General features: G+C 44.1%; 1 protein-coding gene across 3 annotated transcripts in view; it reads right to left on the bottom strand.

Moving 5' to 3' along the window:
- The window catches only part of Itga6 (integrin subunit alpha 6), a 62,850-nt gene that overhangs the window by 17,543 nt on the left and 18,763 nt on the right, over nucleotides 1-26,544 (bottom strand). For 2 of the 3 annotated variants that reach the window (XM_051184491.1, XM_051184492.1), the window contains exons 2-12: nucleotides 18,040-18,164; nucleotides 16,172-16,251; nucleotides 14,776-15,031; nucleotides 12,239-12,370; nucleotides 9,118-9,328; nucleotides 8,305-8,498; nucleotides 8,085-8,173; nucleotides 6,879-6,997; nucleotides 4,349-4,447; nucleotides 4,037-4,098; nucleotides 125-285 (exon numbers count right to left, since the gene is read on the bottom strand). In XM_051184491.1, coding sequence (XP_051040448.1) covers nucleotides 125-285; nucleotides 4,037-4,098; nucleotides 4,349-4,447; nucleotides 6,879-6,997; nucleotides 8,085-8,173; nucleotides 8,305-8,498; nucleotides 9,118-9,328; nucleotides 12,239-12,370; nucleotides 14,776-15,031; nucleotides 16,172-16,251; nucleotides 18,040-18,164 — 1,528 coding nt within the window. The remainder of the gene's footprint in view (nucleotides 1-124; nucleotides 286-4,036; nucleotides 4,099-4,348; nucleotides 4,448-6,878; nucleotides 6,998-8,084; nucleotides 8,174-8,304; nucleotides 8,499-9,117; nucleotides 9,329-12,238; nucleotides 12,371-14,775; nucleotides 15,032-16,171; nucleotides 16,252-18,039; nucleotides 18,165-26,544) is intronic. The other variant, XM_051184493.1, reaches the window with a different exon arrangement.

The raw sequence follows: 26,544 nt of genomic DNA on the forward strand, positions 1-26,544 counted from the left end.
CGAGAAGTGACATGGGCGAGTGTAGTCAAATAGGGACAGACCTCCAAAACGGTGGTGGCCCTGCACTGATGAACACCCAAGTTCTGTACTCTTCAACAGAGGTGATTGCCACATGCTCTCTCACCTGCAGCCAGAGGGTCTCTTCCATGCACGCCCGCTGCTTCTGCCGGTTCAAAGTCAGCGCCTGAGTATACTTTGGCTCAGAACCCTGGTTTCGAAACTGAACTCTCGACGACAACCCAGACTTTCTTCTTTCTTTCTCAGCTTCAAGTATGCCCAAAATTGCTAGGTTGAAGCGAACAAACTGTATTAACTTAAAAGTGCATTAGTGCACCCCATGAATTACAAATAGGATGAGTTCTTCTACAGTATTTAAACACCACACACTGGCACTTTGCCCCCTAACCTTTGCTTCTCTTTATTATTTCCTGGTAGGGGACCGTCTGCCAACCTGTGAAGTTTTAAATCCAATTGGTCTTCCCACCGCTGTTACTGTTTTAAGTTAAATTTTCACTGGACCACCTGGGGGAGCTAGAGAACAAGCCAGAACCTTCTGCAGCAGTTAGGAAATCAATCAGTTTCTGGCTGAATTTCAGAAACCCACAGAATACTAAAGATAACTGGATACACTGGACTCTTTCAGCCTGGGCTCTATGACCTAAGGTCTTTGTTATTTGAAAAGGTGTCTGGGAAAGCAGTCTCCTGCAACTGACCTGGTATTTGCATTTTAGTGCTGATAAGTATGGGGGACACATATTAAAATCCTTTCCAGTAGGATAAGAAATCTGTAATCCCAGCTCTTGGGAGCAAAGGGAAGGACTGTCAAGAATTCAAGGGAGGCTTCAGCTACAATGTGAGTCTGTCTGAAACACTGGATGGATGGATGGATGGATGGATGGATGGATGGATGGATGGATGGATGATGGATGGGTAGGTGGGTGGGTGGGTGGATGAATAGATTAGATAGATAGATAGATAGATAGATAGATAGATAGATAGATAGATAGATGATAGATAGGATGAACGGATGACAGACAAATTTGACCAACGTTTCTCTCCATAGCTGGAAACCAGTTTGTCAACCTAAAGCTTTTATAGGTGGCCTGCTGCAGACTGCCTCTGTTAATGAAGCTTGGAGGCAAGCCAGGATCTGAACCATCAGAAGCTTACTTCTGGACCCTGGAATGCATTCTTCATTGGGTCACTGGATGAGGCTGCTAAATATGCTTTTCATGGGCCAATACTTGAATTACTTACATTCATTAAGCACTCACTGAAACCATCAGAGAGGAAAGAAAGCAAGAGCATGTACAGAGGGTCAGAGAAAACAGCCTCCAGGGGGAAGAAAACTCCGCTCCAGAAAACGTAGAAAATGAGCAACTTACATCCCACTATCCAGCTAGGGTGAAAGAGATACTTTTGAGAGTTTGTTGTTTGTTTGAGACAGATTTCATGTAGCCCAGGTTGGCTGGAACTGGCTATGAAGTAGAGACGACCTGAACAGGTCCTCCTGCCCCCCACTTCCTGAGTGCTAAGATTACGGGCATGCACCACCACACCTGGTTTTATGCAGGGCTACAGTCGAACCAGTACTTGATAATTACGCAGCTCGGGAACTCCACCAGGACTTTGTGCATGTGAGGCAAGCACTAACTGAGTCACCTACATCCCCAGCCATGAGAATGTGTGTTTTAATGCTTTCTTTGTAAGTGAAGGGGTTCAGAGCCAGTTCTAAGACTACCTGAAATACAGAAGTGGCTGCCTCATACAATGGCACAGATGCCAGGGTCTTCCTGCCCCTCCCCCTCGGCACCTGTCCTGCTCTTCCTCTCTGTCCTCCCAGCTCTTCTTCCTCCCTATTCCTTCTTCAGCAATTTCTCTGTCCATCTGAAATATTCTTAAATGTCACAGCTGCCAAACGGAATGCTCATTTTTGGCCTTCTGCAGCTTTGACATCATCCATTTATCAGTGACCTGCTAACTTCACAATGAATCAGATGAAGGCTCCCATGCTGAGTGCCCCTTATGGCAAAAGTACAGGAGGGTGTGGGTACATTAAAACCGTTTATCTACCAAACCCATGCTAACCTCCTGCAACCCTCCAAACAACTCACATCATCTTAAAATCCTTGCAGGTCACCTTTGCTGGCCTCCTGAGGGGCAAGCCAAGAATACTCATTAAGGCTCAATTATAAATACCCGTGTTCGTGCAACACAGCAAGTGAGGACTGCTGGGTTAAAATACCCTGGCCCGACAGTAAGCTCACTTGTGGGATACTGGGAGATGATTCTAAATGTATTAGAACTTAGGCAGTTTGGTGGAAATTGTTTTGTTTCATTTTAAAGTTCCTAGTACTGTGGAAGTACAATGAAAGAGGTCTTCCAGGTGAAGAGGTCCACCCATCACGGGCCATCAACAAACACTTGGGTAATGGAGTAATTACATACTATAGAGGAGATGCACAGAGCATCAGACATGGGGTTAAAGCTAGGAGAGAAAGCTTGTCATTCTCTCTATTAAGGCAGTGGGTGGTAGAAGCACACCAGTGAAATCTGACCTTAACTCAGACAGAGACAAATGTTTTCTCATTTCTTCTCTCTGCTCAAGAATCCAGTCTATTCTCATTTCTCGAATTCATTACTAATACAGATAAAATGCCTGGCATCCAAGTGAGGAAGGTATATATAATTTCTTATCATTAAAAACCGTGCAACAGCCTGGTGGTGGTGGTGGTGGTGGTGGCACACACCTTTAATCCTAGCACTTGAGAAGCAGAAGCAGGCCATTTCTGAGTTCCAGAATAGCCAAGGTTATACACAGAAATCATGTTTCAAAAAACGAAAAACCAACCAAACTACAACAACAAAAACATGCAACAAGGGGTTGGGTTAAAGCCCAGTTTGTAAAGTGTCACACAAACATGAGGGATGAGGACCAGTTCAGTCTCCAGACTTTGACTTTAAAATGCTAAGCATGGTTATATGCCTGTCACCCCAGTACATAAGGAGATGGCCCAGTCCATAAAGCATCATCTGTACAATCCTGAGGACACCGGTTTGGATCCTAAGAACCCACATGAGAAATCAAGAAAGCATGGCAGCATAGGCTTCTAACCCTAGCCCTGGGACTCACTGGCCAGCCAGCTTTGCTATAGCAATGAGCTTCATAACCAACAAAAAACCTACCTCAAAGGATAGCCAGCAATGAAAGAAGACTTGCAGTTGACTTCTGGCCATCACACACATATGCATACACACTTATACACAAGTGCATGCATTCATTTTAACAAACTAAGTATGTGTACACACACACACACACACACACACACACACACACACACACACACACACACACACGGAAATCCTGCTGCTTTGGGTACCACAGGAAGGAAGTGGAATAATTTAAAAGGCAAAGTGCCTTCCATCTGGTTTTGTCATTGACCAGCTTCACAACCCTAGACAATGACTTAGAGGCATTGTTTTAACAGACAGGAAAAGTAAACTCAAAGGCTAAGGACTTGTCCTTTGCTGTAGGTCAACCACAGCTATGCTGAGACCAGGGACAAGTCTTCAGATGCTCAGGATCCCGTACTTGGGAGGACAGCTTGGGGGAGGGGCCGGAGCCTCTGTGGGAGGGGCAGTGAGGTTAGTTAACCTGGCCAGTGTGCCAACTGCAGCTGTGCTCTGGCTCCCAGAGCTGTCCTCCCACAGCCACCACCCACCCCCTCAGAACCGCATAACGGATTTTCCACAGTGCTTTGCAAAGACTGCATGCACAGGAAGAAGCTGTTGTGACAGCAGATACGTGCTTTTCCAAGTCTTTCTGTCCCAAAGCATCTGCTCTGGAAAATTCAAAGGGGGGGCCAAGGTCAAGGCTTTCCTTCCCTCTCCATGCTGTGCCCTCCTACTAAAGGGGAGACCATGGATAAACTCCATCCCCTAGACAAGAATTTATGAGCTCACTTTGGCCACTGCATAACTTTCAACCTGGCAGAGAGAAAACTTTTTTTGTTTTTCAAATGTACTAGGCACTTACATATTGGAGGATTATAATCAGAGGGTTTCGCAGTATATTCAAAACAGGCTTTAACCTTGAGGCTGCATAAAATCAAACACATATTTCTTAAAAAGATGCACTGTAGCAGTGGAAAACTCCCACCCTGTCCCCCACCCCCAGCCCTCCAATGTCCCCTCTGCCCACTGATGAGTAAATAACATGTTCACTCAATAGAATCTCATCCCTTTGTCTAGCATGCCCTTATAGCCTTATTCCCTGTGGCCCATCAGGTCAAGGAGGTCATCACAAAGCAGAACTGAGGCTGCCCCCAGAATCACAAAACAAACTCACCATATCCCACTAGGTGACCCACACAGGGATTTCTGACGGAGGTCAATTCTGCTAGGGGTCACTGTGATGGTTTTCAGAATGTTAATCACTGGCCGGGATCTGAAGAAAAAGGAGTGAAGAACCTAAGCCTTTTGTTGTCTTGAACATCTGGGTCATTCCCACAGGAGGCAGTATTTACAGTAGCCCAGAGCAGCTTTAAAAATCCAGGCAAGGGGGGGGGGGGGGGGAATCCAGGCAAATGAATGCATGCAACAGGTACAACTTCTTCTTGTGGGAACAAAGCAAACAACTAATGGATATGAACTTAGGCTACTTAAACTACACAATATTTAAACTTGTACTATATTTAAAAACCAATAGACTTGCTGGGCAGGTGGTGGCACATGCCTTTAATCCTAGTACTTGACAACCTTAGTCCTAGCACTCAGGAGGTAAAGGCAGGCAGGCAAATACCCCCACATCCCCCCCACTTCTCCACCTTCTTTACTGACTTCATTTATCCTCCTTCTTCTAAGAGACAGCTGCAGGTTTCTAGGACACTAACTAGACACATTTTTAACTTGAGTTTTGACAGCATACGAAAAAGTTAAAAATCTTTACTTTTCAATTAGTGTACTTATTTATGTATTTTAAAATAAGTTGCCATATGGGTTTTTACGTATTATAGTATTATTATGTTAATATATACATTTCAAAATATCTGAACACACTTGGCCATGAGTCTGCTTGAATTTCCATTTTTCAACACGTAACACAGACAGGGACACAGTATTAAGCACAATGAAAAATGTCTTCCTATGCACAAGGCAGCACTTACTGGCTTATCTGCCTCATGGTTAAACAGGTCTTTTACTAACTATTCTCAAGGACTATCATGACTCAGTGAGAGGAAGCCTAGGACTCGGGTCCTAGCCTTAAAAGCACAATGGAGTTCAGGCCTCAGTTTCCCCGTTTGTAAAATAACGCTGAGCTGGTTTTCTTGTGAACTCTACAGACCTACTTAGGAGAACAGAAAAGTAAAGGCATTAAAATAGCACTCATCCAAAAGACAAAATTCAAGTATCTGCTGGAAAAACTTGGTAGCCAGATTTCAGTAGGAGTAGCCAAGCTTTCATGATACTTGAGGGCTGTATCTCAAATGATGAAAAGTTTGCTATATGGACTGAATGCAGACATTTGTAGCCTTTACAGATGTCCAATCCTGTTAAAGTTGACACACTGAGATTAAAAATTTGAGCCGCCACACCTGGCTTTCAAATGGCTTGTTTTCAAAGAAATGTAAATTAAATCAAAAGGTAAAAATCCCTGAGCCTGAAAAAATTAAGGATTCATCATATTTAATACTGGCAAGTCTGTGAAAAAATAACCTCTCAATGAATATAAAGTAATACAACTTTTCTGAAAATATATGCACTAGTACAAATGTTTGCTAGCCTGTGTCCCATGAATTTTAACTTTTCTTTTAAAAACATCATACAGAGGGACATAAACCATAAAATGGTGACTGCCAGAGGTGCTGGAAACACAGGGAAAGGAGACCCAGGCCCCCAACCCCTTCAGCCTTGGGGGTGGGGGTGTTGCTCCATGAACCTGAATCAAGTCTACATGCACACAGCAACTCTGCTTTCAGAGACCAGTGTAAGGAGCTGGCTATGGGCACACACCAGGGGACACGCCACAGAAACATACTGTCAGGAAATGACCCATACAAGGGTGGTTACCACTGCCTTCTATACCATGGTTGGTAGGAAGGAGGCACTTTAAATTACCAATGGCATTATAGCAGCTGGTTAGACAACTCAAACCCATTTATCCACAGCTAAGTACTCAGTGTGGCTGGCACAAGTCTCCTAAGAATACACATAGACCAAAGCATCAAGTGTTGATGTATAAGCATGGGATGTAGACAGAAGATTAAAAAACATGAAGTTCCGGCTTTTGGAGTTAAAGAATGGATGGTAAAACCAATTGAAACAAAAAAGGGAAAAATATGGTAAATAACAAGAGATTTTCTTCTTTACATGTTTTGTTTTTTCATCAATCAAAAGGAAGGCTGCTTTTAAAACCCTAGTTTCTTGTCGAGTGTATGTGTGCATGGTGTGCACATGTGAAGGACCAAGGTTGACTCTGAGTGCCTCCAGAGAGTCCTTGAGGCAGGGTCCTTCAGAGATACCCACAGGTAGTCTCTCTCACTAGCCAGCTGGCTTCAGGGTCCCATCCCTTCCAGGCAGGGCTGGGATTATAGGAGGATCATCACACCTGGCCAGTACTGCTAGGCAAACCCTGCTGTGAAGCCCTCCCCAAGCCTCCACAAAAGGCTTGAGAGATACTCTGGGAAGCAAAACCTCCCATTAATTCTGACACATTTTTTACTCCAAATTATTTCAACATTACACATTTTTTTTTATTATTATATAACCCATCACAAGAAAAATCTTCAAATTCAAAAAGCCTTTGTCTCAAAAAGTCAAAACATTAGTGTAAGATCATTTTGGAGCTTGCTTAACTGAAGTCAAAGATACACACACACCTGAAAATAGTTACTGAATCTGAGAGGGAGCCAACGGCAACGTCAGGGTAGGAATTTTTATCCAGGTCCATATTCCCAGCGATCGAATATCCAAAGTAAGGCGACGTGCCCTCAAGAACCTGAAACACACAGGGCATTAGGATGGATCACTGGGCTCCGAAATGAGCTGGCTAGCTCCACTTTGAAAAAGACACAGAAGAGCTAGGGAGGAAGCTCAGTGATGCAGCACTTCCCCAGCAGGGACAAAATGGGGAGTGGGACCCCTGGAACCACAAGCAGAGGAAAAGAAAACAAAGAAAAAGTTGATATATAAAAATTAGGTTATAAATGTATCGTATCTGTTACTTCATACAGTTCACAAAAACCATGTGGTTCACATGGTATTGCAAAGGATAAAAGCCTATTTTGTTTACTAATTATCAGTGTAGTTTAAAACCAAATCTTAACTGTCCCCCCAAAGTCTTATTTTCAAAGTCAGTTGGCAATTTTGATTCTGGGAAGCTAAGGAAACAATAGCTCAGGGCCCCTCCGCTCCCACCCTCCAGGCTCAGAACAGTCTTCACTCTGGGTTATGCTGATTTCCCAACTTAGCTAAGACATTTAACAGTTGAAGCAAGCAGGTCACTGGATCTGTGTGAGTGTATGTACCAAAGCCATCCATCTTCCCAGGGTACTTTGCAATTCATACTGGGTTGAAAGATGGCTCTGTGGTTAAGAGCATGGACTGCTCTCCCAGAGGGTACCAGTACCATCGCCAGCATCCACATCAACCACTCATAACCAATTGTAACTAGTTCCAGAGCATCTGACACCCTTAGCTTCCTGAGGCATATTGGGTCACTTGTGTGTGTGTGTACACACACTTGACACACTCATATAATTTAAAGTAAATGTTTTTTAAAATTCATACTACTGTTTGGGGCTGAAGAGATGGCTCAGTGGTTAAGAGCACTGGCTGCTCTTCTGGAGGGCCCAGGTTCAATTCCCAGCACCCACAATGTAACTTCCACTCCAGCAGATCTCACACCTTCACACAAACATACATGCAAGCAAAACACCAATGCACATAAATTATAATAGTTAAACTATTAAAAATTCATACCAATTTATACTTGAGACTGAAATATGTGGGAAAATTGACTTAAAACTACATAGTATACCACTAGACAAAAAGCTGACCCTGTTTTAGAGAGGGATCTGGGTTACCTGTGTTGGTTTGGTATTTATGCCAGCTGGGGATCCATGATAGATAAAAACCTTCCCCAGATCATCATAGGGAGCTCCGACAGCAATATCTGTTGACATCACATTTAAAAATACATTACCATTTAAAAAATATTCCAGTGTCTCAAAGATGCCACAAACACTCATTAGCTACCCAGTCAATCGATCTATGATGGCAACCATGCCACAATCTATTACCCACCTGGATAGCCATCTTGATTAATATCTCCAATATTTTTCACCGAAATTCCAAACATGGAATCTTTGGTCCCATTAAGACGAATTGGCTTCACGTTATTCCATCTGCCTTTCTGGTTAATGTAGACATACACTGCACCCCCAACTTCACCATCCCTGTCAAAATACTGTGGGGCTCCAATAACTATGTCTTGCCACCTAAAAACATAAGGAAGGGAAGAGTTGGGAATCACCGCCTAAAATGGCTCAGGCTCAGGGAAATTACTACCAGTGTAGGCTCCAAGAACATACCAACACAATACAAGTCAAGAATGTATATACTTAAGATCCGTATTAAGTCAGGGAAACAGTGATGCTAGCAATTCAAAGGCAGTTTCTCAAGTCAGAGCCGCAGTACAGGACTGCCAGCAAGGATCCTCTCTTCTATGTTACTATTCCCAGCTGCCACTGAGAGCTATGGGTCCTCTACATACTGATGTGGCCACCACTTCCTACTTTCTGTAAGACATTCTGGATGCTCCAAAAGCCCCCACCCCCAAGAAACAACAGAACCGTCATGCCATTTTCTGAGTGACATTTTTTTTTTTCCAAATTTAAATTCTCACGAAACTATGATCTCCAAACACAAGTGAAAAACCTAACATTTAAAAGGCAATCCTGTGCCACTGAGAGGATATGGGATGTCAGCTGTCGTCAACGATGAAGACGTGACAGGATGGTAAGCCTTCTGAGTTGACCAACCTGTAGCGTCCTCTAGACCTACAGAAACCAGTCAGCAGCAACATGAGCCACATGTGAAAACCAAAGACATGCTTACCCATCTGCATTGAGGTCCACCACTGCCACATCATAGCCAAACGAGGAAGCTAGGCCTTCTCCATCAAAGATATACTCGGGGAGAAGATGTGCGGACTTCATGTCTCTTTTTAGTAAAACTACAGCCCCACTGTGATTGGCTCTTGGAGCACCAGATACAAAAGTGATGTCATCTTTAGAAACAATACCCTTCCCTGAGTCCAGTGAAAAGCCTAAAAAAACAAAACACAGTCCCTCATATCAGCGCTATACTTCCGGGAGGGACACCCACCCAGCTCTCCTCCTGGCCCTCCGATCTACTTTCCCATTTACTACAGGAGTCACAGTGCTAAGGGACTGACAGAAGGGCAAGCTGCCGCAGCTACTGTACTGCTTTCGATGGACATTAAGACTTTTAAGGAACAATTTTATGCTATTTAGTATTTGGGTAGCTTGAATTGTGACGTGTTCAAACTACAGCAAAGGAAGAGTGGGCTAGACACTGAAGTCAGCTGGGAATTCTATATCCTATGCTCATTGCTGAGTGCAAGTTACAGGTTTCTGCACTGACCAGCAGTTCACACGACAGAGAGCACCTGTACGCGTCAGCCTAGTTGGTAGTCAGGTCAGAACAAATGTTACTACTACTAACATATCCTAGGTAGCTTCTCATTACTTTGGACCAACTCGGTTCTCAGCCACGAACATGCAAAACAGAAACAAAAACAACAGCAAAAAAAAAAAAAACAAAAAAAAAACAATGCATGGTTTGTTTGTCATTTGAGAACCTCACATCAACAATAGAGGTGAGTTGATTGCCATTTGGACCAGTTATATACTGTTCAGAGTGTAGGCAACACTGGAATGTCCAATTATTGTGCATGAAGTAGCCCTTCCGGTTACAAACACTGAGATTTGCTGGAAAAGGAAATAGAAGTACCCACTGCCCAAACTCTTCAAATTAACCCCGTCTCTCTCTAGAAACGTGGCAGAGTAATGTAAAGCTCCCCCTTTTTTATTGGATTTTATTTATAAAAAGTGTCACCGCTACTGTTGCAGTTCTCAAATTGTGAGGTGAATTGAAAATATGATGAGTTCCAAGTTTAGAGCAAGGCGATATAATTGAACCCAGTGCTGAGAACCATCTGGCAGCTGAGCTCGACCATGGCATGCTTTTTGTATGTGTTTCATTGGAAATGAAATAGAAAATAGGAAGATTTATGCTCTGTATGGATCAAAAAAAATTTTTAAATGACCATGACCAAGGCAATTTATTTGTCATCTCAGAGGTCACAAACCTAGGTAGCTATTCATCCTCACATCAGGGGATGTGTCAGGCTGCTCCCTGGGAGGCCGTGTTTTATAAACAAACTGATCTGGATCTGTATAGGAAATGCTGGTCAAAAACAGCAGGCCTGTACGCATGCACGGGACAGGAGAGATTGAAGAAAAACAATTATGCGAGGTAAGAGACAGGGCTGCACTCCTTGCTAGCTTCCACTGAAGATCGTTTTAGATCCCACGCCCACTGATCTTTTTAAACGTGACCTTCACAGCACAGACCAGCAAAACATAACAGCATACATTTGACTTCTTTCTCAGACATGTACTTTTGAGGAAACCCATTCTGAAAGAGGTAAAGACGTTGGAGGAAACAAACAAAACCCTTCCCATCTACCCATGTTCTACCAGTAACTGTGTTTATAAACCCCAGGGGTATCTGAAAGACCAATCTATCAGTTTGTTAGCCAGAACAATTAGTATTAAGTATATCATATCATAAAATAATCTCTAAATAGCACGTATGAAAAACAGAGGTTGCTGTTTAACGCGTCCCAGGAAAATACTGGTTTGTTGCTATTTTCCTTGTCCAGAGATCCTTTCTTGTTCTGCAAGGCCACTAACAGACCTCATGCGTCCAGCCCATGTCCAGACCCATCATTTCCTGAGTATTCTCTCTCAGTTGGGGAATTATTAATGGTGTGACCTTGAGCTAGAAAATTAGTTCCTTTGGTAAACGTAGGGAGGGGTGACAATCTTTAACAGTATTGATATAAGTAACACACTGAACATGGTACCTGACTCATACACAACAGGTGTTTAATAAGTAGCTGTTATAAATGTCCTCCTCTACAGTGACTTATTGAGTTTGTGCAGGGGGTGGGGATGGTACATGAATTGGAAAGGGCTTCTTTTTTTTAATACACAGTACTAGTCATGTGTATTTACACAGAGTAACTTACATGTATGTTTACTCCGGCATACTGTTTAGAATTATTTACTTATCCATATCTGCTTTTTCCCTTTTTATTTAACCTTCCATTGTCCCAGTAATCTCTCTCTAGTACATTCGTGTTTTGCCCTCACATCATTTTTTAAAAATAGGTTACTATGTAGGTTTAGAAGATTTTTTACATTTTTCCAAGAAATGTACAGTAATTATTCTTTATGTCAACTCACACCAAGAATTAAAGCTTTTAAAAGCCTTTGTGTAATTACCATAATGCGCAGGAATAATTTAGGACACCATTAGTAATGCAAACAAGCCTCTGGAGTTAAGGAACCGGCACTTAGATACAATCTGGGTGTCCTCCGAGCTGCGTTAGCAGTCCTGGTTGGCCTCATCTGGGGAGCCCTGTGCCACCCACTGGGCCCTCTGACATGGAGCCCCAGTGCAGTCGCAGGGCCAGGCCTCAGAGAGTGGCAATCACCAAGGAAGGACCTGGAATTCTGACCTGCCACTTGAAAGTAACTTTGTAAGTGGAGCTCTTAAGTGTATGTCTCAAAGAAGCTCTGAAGGGAGAGGAAGGACCACTCAGCCTACCCTGAACACCCAGGCATTTCCTCATGGCTTCATGAAGGGCCTGCTGCAGGCTACACAGGCTGCCATCAGCCTAGGAGAAACAGCTCCCTTCCAAAAGGGCTGGCTGATTTCCGGGTGATGGCAGGTTGTCCCTGACCTTGCGGAAGCCAGGCCAGAGACATCAGTGAGCAGGCAGCCTGCTTTCACATTGCCAGCGTCAAGCTGAAGCGTGCACCAAGGCCCCCGGCTCCCACCTGGCCTGTTCTCAGCCTGTGCGCCAGCGGAGGGAGAATCACGCAGTGTCTGAGAGGGCAGGTATGGCCCCTCTGCTCGTTCCTACCTAGATAACTGTTAGCAGGGACAGGCACGAGACTTTCATCATGGTCAGTCTCTCCGCCAACTTCATAGGGCCCATCTTCAAAGATGTTCATGTCAAAAAAAGTGTTATTCTTTTGCTCTACGCGAACAATCCCTAAAGGAATGAAATGGAAAACAACAACAACAAAAAATAAAGATGAAACAAAATAAAATAGATGGTTCCTAATAAACATCCCTCATGTTAACAAGGAGAGCAGAAGTCTGAAAGAGAGGCAGAGCTGGAAGAGGTGATGTTAGGATTGTTCAATATGGTCATGCAAGTCTTTATGTGAAAGAAATTTGCTCTAGGAATCCTAAACATGAACCATGCATTTTAATAAGCTATCTTTAAAACACTAAGAAGCTAGATGGAAAATGGAATGTTTGCTTAGCCAACAAAAATCTACCAAAACCTAAATTTGAATGACATGAATTTGATTGAAGTAACTGACATTTTGTTTTCTTTAGTCCTTTTCTGTAGTGTAAAGTAAAACTAATATATCCATCTGTTCTTCAAACTGCTTTAACCAAAATTTCATCTTTTGAAAATTCTATAATTCTTAAAAATATTTCAGTATATTAAATCACAAAATGACCTTTTAAAAGTGACATTTCGTGCCAAGCGTTAGTGGCACACACCTTTAATTCCAGTACTTAAGAGGCAGAGGCAGGCGGATCTCTGTGAGTTTGAGGCCAGCCTGGTCTACATAACGAGTTCCTGGACAACCAGGGCTACACAGAGAAACCCTGTCTTGAAAAACCCCCAAAACAACAAACAACAAACCCGTGACATTTCAAGTCAGTTGCTAAGTCAGAAGATATATTTTCCAAGAATTAAATGGAGCTAACTGGTGGGTGTTTTTATTGTTCTGTTTTACACTATAATGCCATCTGCTCTTGACAAAATAAAACTATTTCTAAACACAAAATGCTCTTTCAGTGAGGTCAAAATAGCCTGATATTTGGTTCTATGAAAGACTCTACTAGAGACAGAGTAGAGGCAAGGGAAATAACTTCCCTTTGTCATAAGGAACGACATAGAGGGCTCTCAAGAACTGTTTTTATTAACAGTTGAATTTGTGTGTGTGTGAGAGAGAGAGGGGGGGGTAGAGAGAGAAAGAGAAAGAGAGACACTGGAAAGGGATTGAGCCCAGGACTTCACACACTATGCAAAGCTATATACACTGGGGTAAATCCCTGCTTTTCAAAATTAAATTGTTTTAAAAGAATTATTTTCACTCACATACACACACACAGTGTGTGTGCATGCTTGCTCACAAAACTGCAGGTGCCAGAAGAGTCCAGAAGAGGGCGCTGGATCCCCCCCAGGTGGAGTTACAGGCAGTTCTGAGCTGCCAATTGTGGGTGTTACACACTGAACTTTAATTCTCTGAAAGACTGGTGTGTGCTCTTAAGCACTGGGCCATCCTCAGTTCCCACACAACCCCCACCCCATGCTTCATCCTGAGATAGGCTCTTCATAAAGTATCAGGGCTAGCCTTGAATGTTTGGTTTTCATACCTCAAGATTCCATATAGTAATCTTTTCCCGGCTTATGGAAATATGGCTTGTTTCAGTTTCTTAAAAGGTTTTATTTGCAAACCACCATAGATTCTCTTCACCATGGATTAGAGCTAGATTCCCTTATGACATAGCAGTCTGCCATATACCTCATTAATTTTTCAGAGAAACTTAACATTTATTGAAGGAACTGACTAGATTCATCCAAACACAAACGTGAATCCTTTTCCTTGTTCCTTCCCAGTGTCTCCTTTTCTTACAGTAATACTGCCAACTAACCTCACCTCAGATTGCCTTGAAGTTCCTACTAACCACCCCCCAATCTGCCAGCCATCTGTTCTTTTAGCTTACTATGTTACTAGTAGAAAATGACCTTCTAAGATACTGTACAGTGGAATGCCCACGTTAATACTGTTCTTTATGATACGATACAGTGGAATGCCCACATTAATACAGTTCTTTATGATCTATACAGTGGAATGCCCACATTAATACAGTTCTTTATGATCTATACAATGGGATGCCCATATTAATACAGTTCTTTGTGTAACCCACTTACTCCAACTCAGTGTTCACATCACTGACTTTACAGTTCTTTAAGTAAAAAATATAAAACAGCAAAAAACCTAATTCTACTAGAGAAAACTCAGCTCTAAAACATTTGCATTACTGTTAAATTTCACAGTAGAGATTTTAATATCCCATCCATTTTTTCTTCTTTCTTTTCTTTACTCTTTCTTTCTTTCTTTTTCTTTTTTGCTTTTTGTTTTTTGTTTTCTGAGACAGGGTTTCTCTGGTTGGCCCTAGCTATCCTGGAACTCACAGAGATCCACCTGCCTCTGTCTCCCAAGTGCTGGGATTAAAAGCATAAGCCACCACCGCCTGGCCCTACCCACTTTTATAAACACCTTACTTGTTTAAAATGTACTAAACCATGGGGGCATGCTATAGGAATTTAACTAATATTTTAATGTGTTTCTGTAAATACAGATGTCATACCTTTCCAGTTGTAAGTGCCCGGAGCTCCAAACACAATGTAATGAAAGTCTTTAGTGAAAGTAGCAGCTACTCCTTGCTGACAAGAGCCAAATTTCTCATGTCCTCTCAAGCGGCCATCACAGAAACTCCAGTCTCCTCCATCCATGTCATCTTCAATCTTGAGATTCTGGCTCAGGACATAGCACCTCCCGAAGATGTCTCGCGACTCCTGCTTTGTGTTAACATGCTGCCTCTTTTCGTATCGATGGGCACACGTCTGCAAACAGTTGCTTTTTAAAACCTCATAGAACTGGGACACTTAGCAACGCTAAAGAGGTTGGCTCTAAAAAGGATGAACAAACTTGCCCTCATCCTGGGAGAGAATCCCAAAGCAAACCAGCAAATTCCTCACTAAGAAGCCATCTACAAGACAAAGGACCTGGGGCTTCTGCCTTATTCTCAGAGAACAAAGCCCCATTCCAAATATTAAAATACCAGTTTGTATCCACGGGCACCTCACGTATAAACTCACCTGTCACATAAACAAAGGCAACACCACCTCACGGCACCGTCTTCGTGTAATTGGCTTTTAGTGACTGTAAATAACTCTGTTCTAGACAGGAGCGTGGACACATGCTCTTAGGAAATGAACAGCGAAAACAAAGACACTGCGACTTGCAGTGAGCCCCAGTTTCACATTCTGTGCTCTCAGACTACTTTCTGTCACTAAAAGGCAGAAGGAATGACCCTGTCAAGAGAGAATAATCTCCGTTTTCTACCGGGTCTTCATGCTACCTCCCATGTAACGCAGTCTAGTGTCTGAAGACAGTACTCCAAGTCCATTTCACATTCAGTGTCCCTGTGTAAGAATCAGTGGTTCACCAAGATTTTCATTTTTCTCAAGTTTCTGTCTAAACTTTGTTACAGCAACTAGACTGTGAAAAAGAGCCCCCCCCCCCCCGAAATCACTATATTCCAACCAGAAATGCTTCCAGGCCAGACTACCTAACAGGCTGCCTCCCATCTGAAGAGGTTAGGGGTAAAAGTAAAATTGATGTTACTGTCCAAAATCGAATCCCATGGTTTGCAATAATTTTGTCTATAAAAACCAAGAAGTTGCCAGGACAGAAACTTTGCTCTTTTTGTCCTAAGGGCAGCTAGTCTTAGGGATATTTAAAACATGCTTATTTATTAAGTTCTTTGGCTCTGGACGTTTTAAAGACATACACAGGTTGCTGGAACACAGTCTAGCAGGCATCACGGGAGAAGTAAAACTTTGACTTGTTCTGGGCATCAGGACCTATGTTAGAGCAGGGTGTCCTGTGCTCAAAGGTAAACCGAGGCAGGAGTTCTGTGTGTTATCCCTGCTTTAAGCCCATAACAGCCACACTGAGGAGGTGAACTTCCCTATACTTACCACCACTTTGCCTCCTGGACCTTGACTCTGGACGGTGACCCCCATCCACTGATCTTCCTTGCTTTCTGACATGGGGTCAGCTGCAGGAAGTAACATGGGTTACACAGACAGTTAGCACACTTGAGTGACTGAAAGGAAGACTATCCAAACCAACACGGTAACAACAAAACAATAAGAAGCCATGTTCAAACTGCCTGGATGCCAAGCCTAGCTACTCGGGAAATTCAGTTAATCCTGAACAATTTTTCTCAAGGAAAGGGAGAAAGAGCTGAGTGAATCTTTCATAAAAATTCTGTAATAAGACATCTGAAAATAGCGTGAATGAGAAGGAGTCACCTAACAGCTGTCCTTTGATGCGGCAGTGTGTAGTGCAGCATCTAAACCAACAGAGTGGGCACTTCTGCTCACTTCCCAGGTTTGTACGTAGCAGTGCAAACTGCTCTCTTCTTGGCCAGAAAGAGGGAGAGGGGGAGCGAGAATACACAGAAAGACCACCATGTACTCATTTCAATACCAGTTTAAATCTCCTCTACGACCCATGTTTCTTCCTTTCTAAACAAGAGTCAAAATGTCAGGGGGAATGTCTAGGTACTAAGATTACTACTGACATTTTGCCTTTTCTCTCTTTACATATCTATGCATTTTTAAGTCCTCTGCAATTAACATGTAATATTTCCTAGTCCTAAGAGCAGCACGTTATCCCTGAAGGACACAGACGAGAATGAATGCATAAGCCTGAGTGTCTACCTAGGCCACTAATCAAGTTTGGTGTCTTAGAAGCTTCTTCGAACACTAATGGCTCTGTTCAATCTACGGGAAACCAGGTAAATTAGCTGGTGATACATCTGGACTCCATTATGGCATCTTCCAGCTACTCAGAGGCTTCTAAAATGGGATATTAAAATAAAAGGGAAATAAGCCTGTCTTTCAGAGTTAGAGGTTTTAGCTGGGTAAGAGTCTGGTGTTTAAAAGACCCTTTTGTGTAACAGTGACATGTATGGACTCAACAGCAGACCATGCGACACTTTCAACATCCCATGGGGGAAAATTGTCACATTACATTCAATAAGTATATCGATTCCCAATACTAGCTGCTCCTGAAGTTTTCAAGAATTATTTTAACTGCAGCCCATCTCATCAATTAATGTATCTCAGTCTTTTTTTTTTTTTTTTTTTTTTCTTTTTCCCTGAGATAGGTTTTCTCTGGAGCCTGTCCTGGAACTCTGTAGATCAGGCTGACCTGGAACTCACAGAGATCCACCCATCTGTCTCCTGAGTGTTGGGATTAAAGGCGTGTACCGCCACCACCCAGCTATATCTCAGTCTTTAGGGGAGATTTTACTCTTAGAGTTATTCAGTCCTCATTTTAGAGTAGTCTCATATTTAAAAGTTTTTCACAGTCAGAGATGCAGCATGGTGGTATAGCACTTGCAACACAGGCACTGTGTTAGAGTCCCAGACATCACAAAAACAAACTAAATAAGTAATGAATAAAATAAATAATAAATAAAAATAGACAAGTCTTTCCCCCAAATATTTTAACAGTAGGTAATGTTTTGACTGCTTAAATATATGACAGGCACATTTTTCTTCACAGCTATGAATTCAATTTTGCAAGAGTCTCAATACACCACTAGGTGGCAACATAAACACGCCATTGTAGTTGAACCAGATTAAGCAAAGGTAGCAAATTGGCCCACTTTAGTATGATTTAGAAAAGTATTTTCAGGGCAAATACAACAGTCAAGACTGACAGAGTTGACGGTGGTCCTTTCTTCGAGAATAAACGCCTGTGACCCCTGTTGCTTGCGGCAAGTGAAGCATGGTACAGATAGGCTGGCCAAATGAACAGGGAGGGCGGAACACACCATCATTATCGAACTCAATCCTCGTGCAAGGTCCCCGGGAGGTGATGTCACAGCTGTACAGGCCCCCTGTTCTGTTCGCCCTCTGTAGTGGAAGTGCTTCTGCCCGAGGTGCCCCCACAAGCAACCTGGTGATAAAACAGAAAGAATTTAGGGACTAAAATGTAATATACTTTAAACACTTAGCCAGAAGCCAGAGCTATGGGCATTATTCTGTCATGCAGTCTACTAACTGTTCAGCAACTGAGGAGTTGGGGACAACAAATGTTCCTGCAGCACAGGCAGATACGCCACCCAGCTGAGGCACAATACGCCCAATATCGAACAAAGGGAAAGCAGGCCTGACCTTCCTAGAATTGGCAGCAGTATCTGGGTGCTATTCTGGTGCTGGAAGACACTCTTCATAGAACAAGCACAGAACGCAACAGAACAATTGACACTCCCAACTGGTAAGTACAGATTGGTTTCCAACACTGGACCACAGCCCCACCCCGCCCCCGCCCCCGCCCCCAGGTATCTTTGACTACATCTAGCTTTGCAGCAGTTTCCTCCGGTTTAGAATCCAACTCTTGCCTATGGCACAAGTCAACCTGTCTCTTCCCTTACTCCTCTTCTTCAGCTTTACTGAGGATGTAACTGACAAGTAGGAGCTGCCTTCATTTAAAGCACAATACTTGATGCTCTGCCTCACCGGAACCTGATTCAAGTTCCGCCCCATCTCCCAGTCTCCCATAAAGGATGTGTTCGATGACGTGGCAGCCGTGGGTGAAATACATTCCTCCTCCCTCCCACCCCAGATTGTCCCTGAGGAGAGCAGCTCCTGAACCAAAGTTGTGGTCGCCAGCTCTCCAATTCCACCCCGGTAGGGGCAGAGTCGCCATCTGGTTTACAGCCTTTGGGGTCGGCTTGAGGAAGGGACAAACAGAAAAAAGCAAGGGCACACACCTGACCACACAGAGAAGCATCGGCCAGAGTCTAGGGCCATGAGGCTGGAAGTGGGAAAACAGCCGGGAACAGAAGCCAATGCAAACAGAGCCTTGAAGATAGAGAGAACAAGCCACACTTGGCCACAAGAAGCCTGCAGGGCCAGGTGCAGAAGGAACAAAGCAAGCACACTCTGACCATCCATGCCCATACCTCCTGCTTGATGGGATGGACCCCAGAAAAGAAGCCGACGAACTAGTGGATACCGTGCTGCAGGTGCAGCCGAGGGAAGGGCATTACATCCGCCCAGGAGGATAATGGTGGCTTCCGTGGGGACAACGGGCCGCCCTTCCTTCCTCCCATCCCCCCAGGTAGTTGGCACGGCCAGCCTCTACCTCCAAGTTTATCCTGCACCCGAAAGGACGAAACGGCGCAGACCAAGGCACACAACTGAAGTGGAGATTTAGCAACTGCTCCCAACTCCCCAAGTTTCTCAATCAATAGGGGTCAGGGAAGCCCCCAAGTTGCAGGGGTCTGAAAGACCTACCATGCATGTATCTATCTGAGTAATGCTGTCCCTGCGCCTGGGAACTCCAATAGAGCCCTGAGAGATGAGAGGCTAGCCTGTGAGATGAACAGGAGAAACAAGCAAAGAGCTGAGCCTTAGGCACAAACGAAGCCAAGGGGCTCACACCCCCTGGTTTGATAGGAAGTGGAGGCCTTGGCAGAGGTTAATCATGAAGCGGTTGGGTCTCACAGCTAGGTGACAGCCAGGACAAACATCACATAGCCATGTCTCCGATCTTTCAGAATGCTTCCCAAGAAACCCAACTCAACACCTGAAAAGTTTAAAACTGGGCTAGAAGAGCCAACTTATACCAACGGCACACCAAAATTAAAAAAATAAAAATAAACAAAAACAATGGTCCTGAACAGTGACAGACTCAAGATCCATCCTCAATGGGCTGAGAGGACAAAGAACCCAGGCCCAACCACAGCCAGCGAGCGGGTAAAGGTAACCAACTGCCAGGAGGTGCTTAATGCAAGCTCAGAAGTCCTAGGCTGTTTTTTTTTTTTTTTTCCTCCTCTCTAACCACTTCCTCTCATAGGCACCCAAGGAGGCTGCTACATGTGGCAGGCAGGCCGCTTCCTGTTTACCAGACTCTTCCTTCAGCCAGTGTTCAACAAATACTCCCTCCAAGATGCAAAAGGAACGGCCTCCCACTCCTCACACTCGGGTGCCCGGGTGCCTGGCCCTAACTAACTAGCTCATTAAAGGTCATGGAGGTAGAGACAAGGGAGCAAGTGCTTTGAGGAAGGAGTGTCACCGGAAATGACAGCAGGGACAGGGGGACTCAGCACAGCTCAGGCAAACTGACTTTGCTTCCGGGGAAGGAGCTAAACCGGCGATTCTCAACCTTCCTAATCTGTGACCCTTGGTGACCCCCCACCATAAAATTATTTTCATTGCTGCTTCATAACTCTAATTTTGTTACTGTTATGAATCACAATACAAATATCTAATATGCAGGCTATCTGACATGTGATGGCCTATAAAAGGGTCATTCAAACCCCTCCCCTATGGGGGTCTTGGCCCATAGGTTGAGAATCACTGGGCTAAAAGCCATAAGGAGTAGAGTCTGGTTATGTGAGTGGGGTTGGAGACAGGAGGGCCTGGTGAGGAGGCTGGCTCAGGGGAAAGTAATAGAGGAGCCCCCTTCCCCCACAGAGCCTCAGGACACTGCCATCGAGTCCCCTACAGGGGACAGGGACACCAAGGTTCCCTCCAACGTGAAAAGCTGTCGTGGGGCTGGAGAGATGGGTTAATGCCCTGTCTATTCTCCCAGAGGAGCAGAGTTCAGAGTCCAGCACCAAGTCAAGTGCCTGCAACTCCAGCTCCAGGGTATCCAAAGCCCTTTTCTGGGCTCCATGGGCACCTGCACACATAAGGCGCGCACACACACACACACACACACACACACACACACACACACACACACACACACAGGAGAGGCACAGACAGACAGACAGTCAGACACACACACACACACTTAACAACAAACTGGAGGCTGCTCCGCGCACAGCAGCAGGCCTTCAGCCATGGGCTTTCTCCAACCCTTCTCCCCCTTCATCCCTGGAGGGGGACCTGCTTGGGACAGAGCAGAAAGTGGACTGAATAGAATGAAGGAACAAGAGAGAAAGACAAATCTGAGGAGAAACCACAAAATAAGAGACATGTCTCTACAGAGGCCAATGCTAACTGAAAATGGTGCCTACCCTGGGCTCTGCCTGCATGGGTCCTGAAGCATTCTATCCCCATTTTGGGTGCATCCTGGGAGGAACGGAAGGAGGGCATGGCGCTGCCCTCAGTGGATCCCTGGGAGGCTGCAGGAGGGAGCGCTCGCCAGCAGAGGGTGCCTTCTGCAACACTCTGCGTTTCAAGGCTGCATCGTGCTAATCCCAGCCTTGGGACAATGGGTCCCAGAAATGTGTGAAGTAAGTCACCCCAATACTCAGCAACTGGCAAAGGCTTCATTCGGAAATTGACCAAAAAAAAAAAAAAAAAAAAAAAAAAACTATTAATAACCCCACTTGGAATGGGCCTTCCTTAATCATAGAAGGTCACAGTCCATTAGCTGAGGCTATGCCTGTGAAGAACAAATGAGCAAAAACTAGACCAGTATGCAAACAATGACACCAGGGGACAACCATCTATTTCTAATCTAAGTCATTTTCGGTCACAATGTGGGTTAAATGCTAAGCACATGTTGATTCCTGAGCTGCCAGGTGCCTGTAGGTGTCAGAGGGATGGCCTGTTCCAATCAATCCTGCAACCGGTGCCAAAATCTGGCCTTTGCCAAAGTCTGGCTTTTGCATTAATCCCAGCTTCCTCCCGGTTCCTCCCAGTAGGGGATTGGGCCCCAGGCTGCCCAGATGGTTCAATGAGAGAACCAGGTGTTCTGTGGGCACCACTACAATGACCAGGTCAAGGCCAAGGACCAGGACAGCAGGTGTCAATGCTGCTCAGATTCTCTCTTCAGCAGAAGCCTAACCTACAGCAATAGCTCTGCATTCAGGTGTGTGGGGGTGGGGAAGTGAGTCAGCCTTGTAGGGAGGGAAGTGGAGGAAATAAACAGAACAGCATCCCAAAGTCTATTCCTGTATCAGGTCCAAGGAAGGAATGGCTACAAACACGGTGTAAGAGTGTAGTCTGGAGTAGGAAAAGTCACTGAGATGGCTCAGTGGTTATGGTCACTGGCTGCTTTTCCAGAGGACCCACATTGGTGGTCCACAACCATCCATAACTCCAGTTCCAGGAAATCCAAGGCCCTCTTCTAACACTCAAAGATACCAGGTGCACATATAATACACATTACACATGTAGACAAAACGTCCATACACATAAAACTAACTAGAATTTAAAGAACATCTTAATAAGATGCAAAACCACAGCATCGTCTTTAACAGTAAGAGATACACTTTGTCATAGTGAAAGGCAATGTCAAAAAGTATGGCAGTATTTCAGAATAAGACATAAATTGAGGTCTTGAGAGGAGATCATGACTATAGGCTAAGGGCTCTGGACCCACCACCATGGTCTGGAAAAGTGACTCCAAAATCCACCACTTGGCCACACGACGACTCGTATTTTCACAACTCCCCTGGCAACAGCTGGTCTACTTCTGTATAACTGTTTCAATCAAATGTTCTAGACACTGGGGTTCTCTTTAAACTTGAAAGACAATAGCAGCTTTGCTTCATTGTCTTTGGCAATAATTCATTTCCTTAAGGATTAGAGACCATGCCTCTAGCTACTCAACTCTGTCTTGGGAAACATGAACTTCTGCTTGCTTGGAACAAGAGCACCATTATTGCTTAATTGAAAACACAGCCTTCTCCGTTCACTTCAGTGAAGACCTGAAAAACCAGGAGACAGCATTACCAGGGAAGTGTGTCACTGGCATTTAAGCCATCTTCAAATTCAGTATCAAATCTTTAGCGAAGTAAGAAATAACAATGATAAAAAAGTAAGAAAGAAAGAAATAAAAATTAAAAAAACTAAAGAACTTGAGGGTCATAACAGATTCTAAACTCACCCCAAGCTCCAAAGACTTGGGTAATTCTCTTACTTTTCTTCTAGATTTAACTTCGCCTTAAATACAGATTATGATATTTCTCTCTGATTAATTCGTTCTGGGCAATGTTAGCCCTATCATCAGGAAGAGACGCAAAGCCTCTCGCTACTTCTAGTTCTACGCTGAGTTTTCACATTCCTGAGCTTCTATTTTCTTTTCAACATTTGATAAAATAAAATCTCAATTCCTCCAGTTAGCGAGATGAGGCTATTATCATACTGACCCTTCCCCCAAAACCCTTCTTCAATGTCCCAAGTCCCACCACCTGCCATTTTTCATATACAGTCACAGCTGAGTTACTTCTTGTAACCACAATTCACTCACCTCTTTTCTGCATAGCCAGGTAAGTATTATTCAGTGCTGAACCAAACGATAACGTCTGTGTACCTTGGCATTTCTCTTTGCCTTTCTTTTTTCTGACATCAGTGACCTTTATTGGAGTCTTGATTTCTTAAACTCCCAGTCATGCTTTGTATTAAATCAAGACTTTTTGTCCTTGCTCAGACTCCTCTTCCTGTTTACCCGTCACTCATCTAGATGTGGTCTACAGGATACATTAGGCTCCCTTCACTGTTACTCTGGGGTGATGCATTCTGACCTCTCTTGGATTTTCTTACTGTCCTAAAATTACATGATGGACAAGCCAAGACTACTTAGATATACTGTCTTTACTGGCTCTCACCTCAGATGGAGTCAGGGCATAGAACTCATCTCATGAGAACCTTGAAGGCAGTGCTGATACTCAGATCTGCATTCCTTTGAGGGTAGCTTTTCTGCTCCCCACTTTGCCCCAGGCATCCTGGAATGCAGTAATCTGTATAAAAGCCTTTATCAATACCTCAATTCTATAGAGCCTCACTCACACAGTGGACAACATATCGACTCTCAGGACATGCCTCCTCTAATGCACGAATCATTCTACACGGCCCACTCACCCATCCTCTTTCTGGAATCCCACTACTTAGGTGTTGGAAATCTGGGGTATTAACCTTTTCCCACACATTCTTCTCTGTGCTTTATACAGCTTCCAACTTCATTTTCCAGAGTTTCTACTGACATCTTGGATTTCTGCAGTCATGTATGTAATTCCTGGAAGCCCCCTCTCTTTGAAGGGTGCTTTATCCATAACTATTTTTTGTTCTCAACACCCTGTGCATTTTATCTCCAAGTTCTCCTGAAGCTCCCTTTGTGCTCTAGAAGGCGTCTTTGCCCTTTCCACTCTTTTCCTGCATCCACTGCTTTTTGTGTTGCTAGCTCTCATCATGTATACGTGACAGAATGTAGGTTTTTTGGTATTGTTGTTTGGCCTTTCCTACCTAAGAACACTTTTTTGGCCATCTCCTACTCAGTATCAGTCACGGGCCACCCATATTTATGTAGGCTCCATCTGGCTCCTGTTGCATCTTGGTTAACCCCCAGATTCTCATGAAGCTGAAGAGCAACAAAGACAGGACCTAGAAGTTCATCTGGCACCAGTGTGGAAGAACTACTTAGGATGCAAGAAGATTCACGCTGCACACACAGTAACTTCCAGAAGGTCCAGATACACAGTGTCAAGGAGCTAGAGGAGCTCTTGATGTTCAGCAAAGCTTTGCTGACACTGCTCACACTTCCTCTAGGACCCACAAGGCCACTGTGGAAAGAACAGCCTAGCCAGTGGCAAGGAAGAATATGAAGGGATGGCTCTTGGCAGAACACATTCACTAACACTCTCCTGCTGCACCTTCTCCTAGCAAAGTGACAGGGGCTTTTTCTGTTAACTACTAAGAGCTAAACTCTGCACAGAAGCGGGAAGGATAATGACATCTGGCACTCAGGAGTCCTGACTCATCATTCCTAGCCCCTCTCTTATGGCATGGTCTCTGGTTTGGGGGCAGAGTTGTTATAGAGCAGAGCACCCTCTTTCTTTAACCAGGCCCTTCATGAAGGGTCCAAACGTAACCAGGCTCTTCCTTTAAGATACCAGATTCCATCTGTTTGCAGCCTCTGCGGGGTTTTAGAAACCTGGACAACCAGCCAGCTATCCAGTACCACTGGCGTTAATATACTCATTCTGTAAGGGATCCAATTATGTAGCCTTTGCCCTCAAGGTTAAAGGTCAGTCTTTCTCACAGTGACTGAATATCAAACATCTAAATGAATGCCAAGTAATGGGGAAAAAATACCAAGAAAGGCATCTTGGCCAACATCTATAGTAAGCTCCTATGAATGTAGATAAAACAGTCAATTGATACCATCTGATTAGTCATTCAACTTCAACATTTAAAACCTGTTCTTATAATGATACTTTTATTTGTATCTTATGAATTAATTTTATTCAGAATTTACAAGCTTCTCTGACATCCCTTTCTTCAGAGAGTTCTGTCTAGCCTAATTTCCTTGAATAGTTTATATTCAAGATTTACAATCATGGTCAAAACCCTGGGAGTTAGTACTGACTACAAGCCAACTCTGGACATGAGCCCCTCCTTGCCTCCTCCTCTGAGTCAATTCAGAGGCATTTGCTTTTATTTAAAATGTTTTAAAAACCAAAGTTAACCTCTATACACACAATTAAAAGTGGTTGAGGTGTCTGGGGGATAATACATTCATTACAGACAGAACTGATTCCAGCACTTAGGAAGCTGAGGCAGGAGGATCTTAGACTATGATTTTGAGATCAGCCTGAGCAGTTCTCCTAAGAGAACAATGTTGTAAGGGCTAGAGCAGAGCGTGCTATTTAAGAACCTCTCTATGAGCTCGTCATGTGTGGACAGACGTGAGGAAGGGGTGGGGGAGAACTCTGCCCTTCCACGTGGGTCACACTGAGTTCACTGGGGGTCACCAAGCTGTCCCATGAAACAGTTCTGTTCCTAGTCCTCACCATGCTGGCTGTGTGCCCAGTTTTCACCAGGGCAGGCCTTGAGCACACCTGTTGCCTGAAAACTCAATACTCATCCCCACCCCCACCTCTAATCAAAAGGTCCCAGGTTGAAGACTAGTGATGGTCAGGCCAACCCAGCCTCAGACATAAGGCTGGCTGTGGAACGTACCCCACACAACATCTGTTCTATAGTGAGCACCATCCCCAAGTCCACTGTGTGTTAGTACTGACTACAAGCTCACTCTCGACATTTGGCTGTGGGTTCACGGCCACTGACAGCGCATTGCCAGGAGTCCTATGGCCAGGTTTCCTCATGATGGGACTACCCAAGGTCGGTAGTTTATCTAGTCACCAAAGCTCCACTGACCTTTTGATTAACTGCCCTTCCCACAGCTGGGGCTCTTCAGGAGTTAGCAACAGAAGTACCAGTGGTTAACAGGAATGATCCCATCTCTTCACCAACCCATGGCCACTGTTCGTATGTGTATGCACTAGCCTAACCAACTAGTGGGAATTTTGCCTTTACTCCTCTCTCTAAAATCAATTCTCTCTACACCCCAATGTCTTCCTCACCTAGGGAGAAGT

The sequence above is a fragment of the Phodopus roborovskii genome, unplaced genomic scaffold (genome assembly GCF_943737965.1).
Source record: "Phodopus roborovskii unplaced genomic scaffold, PHOROB, whole genome shotgun sequence".
NCBI classification, from domain to species: domain Eukaryota; kingdom Metazoa; phylum Chordata; class Mammalia; order Rodentia; family Cricetidae; genus Phodopus; species Phodopus roborovskii.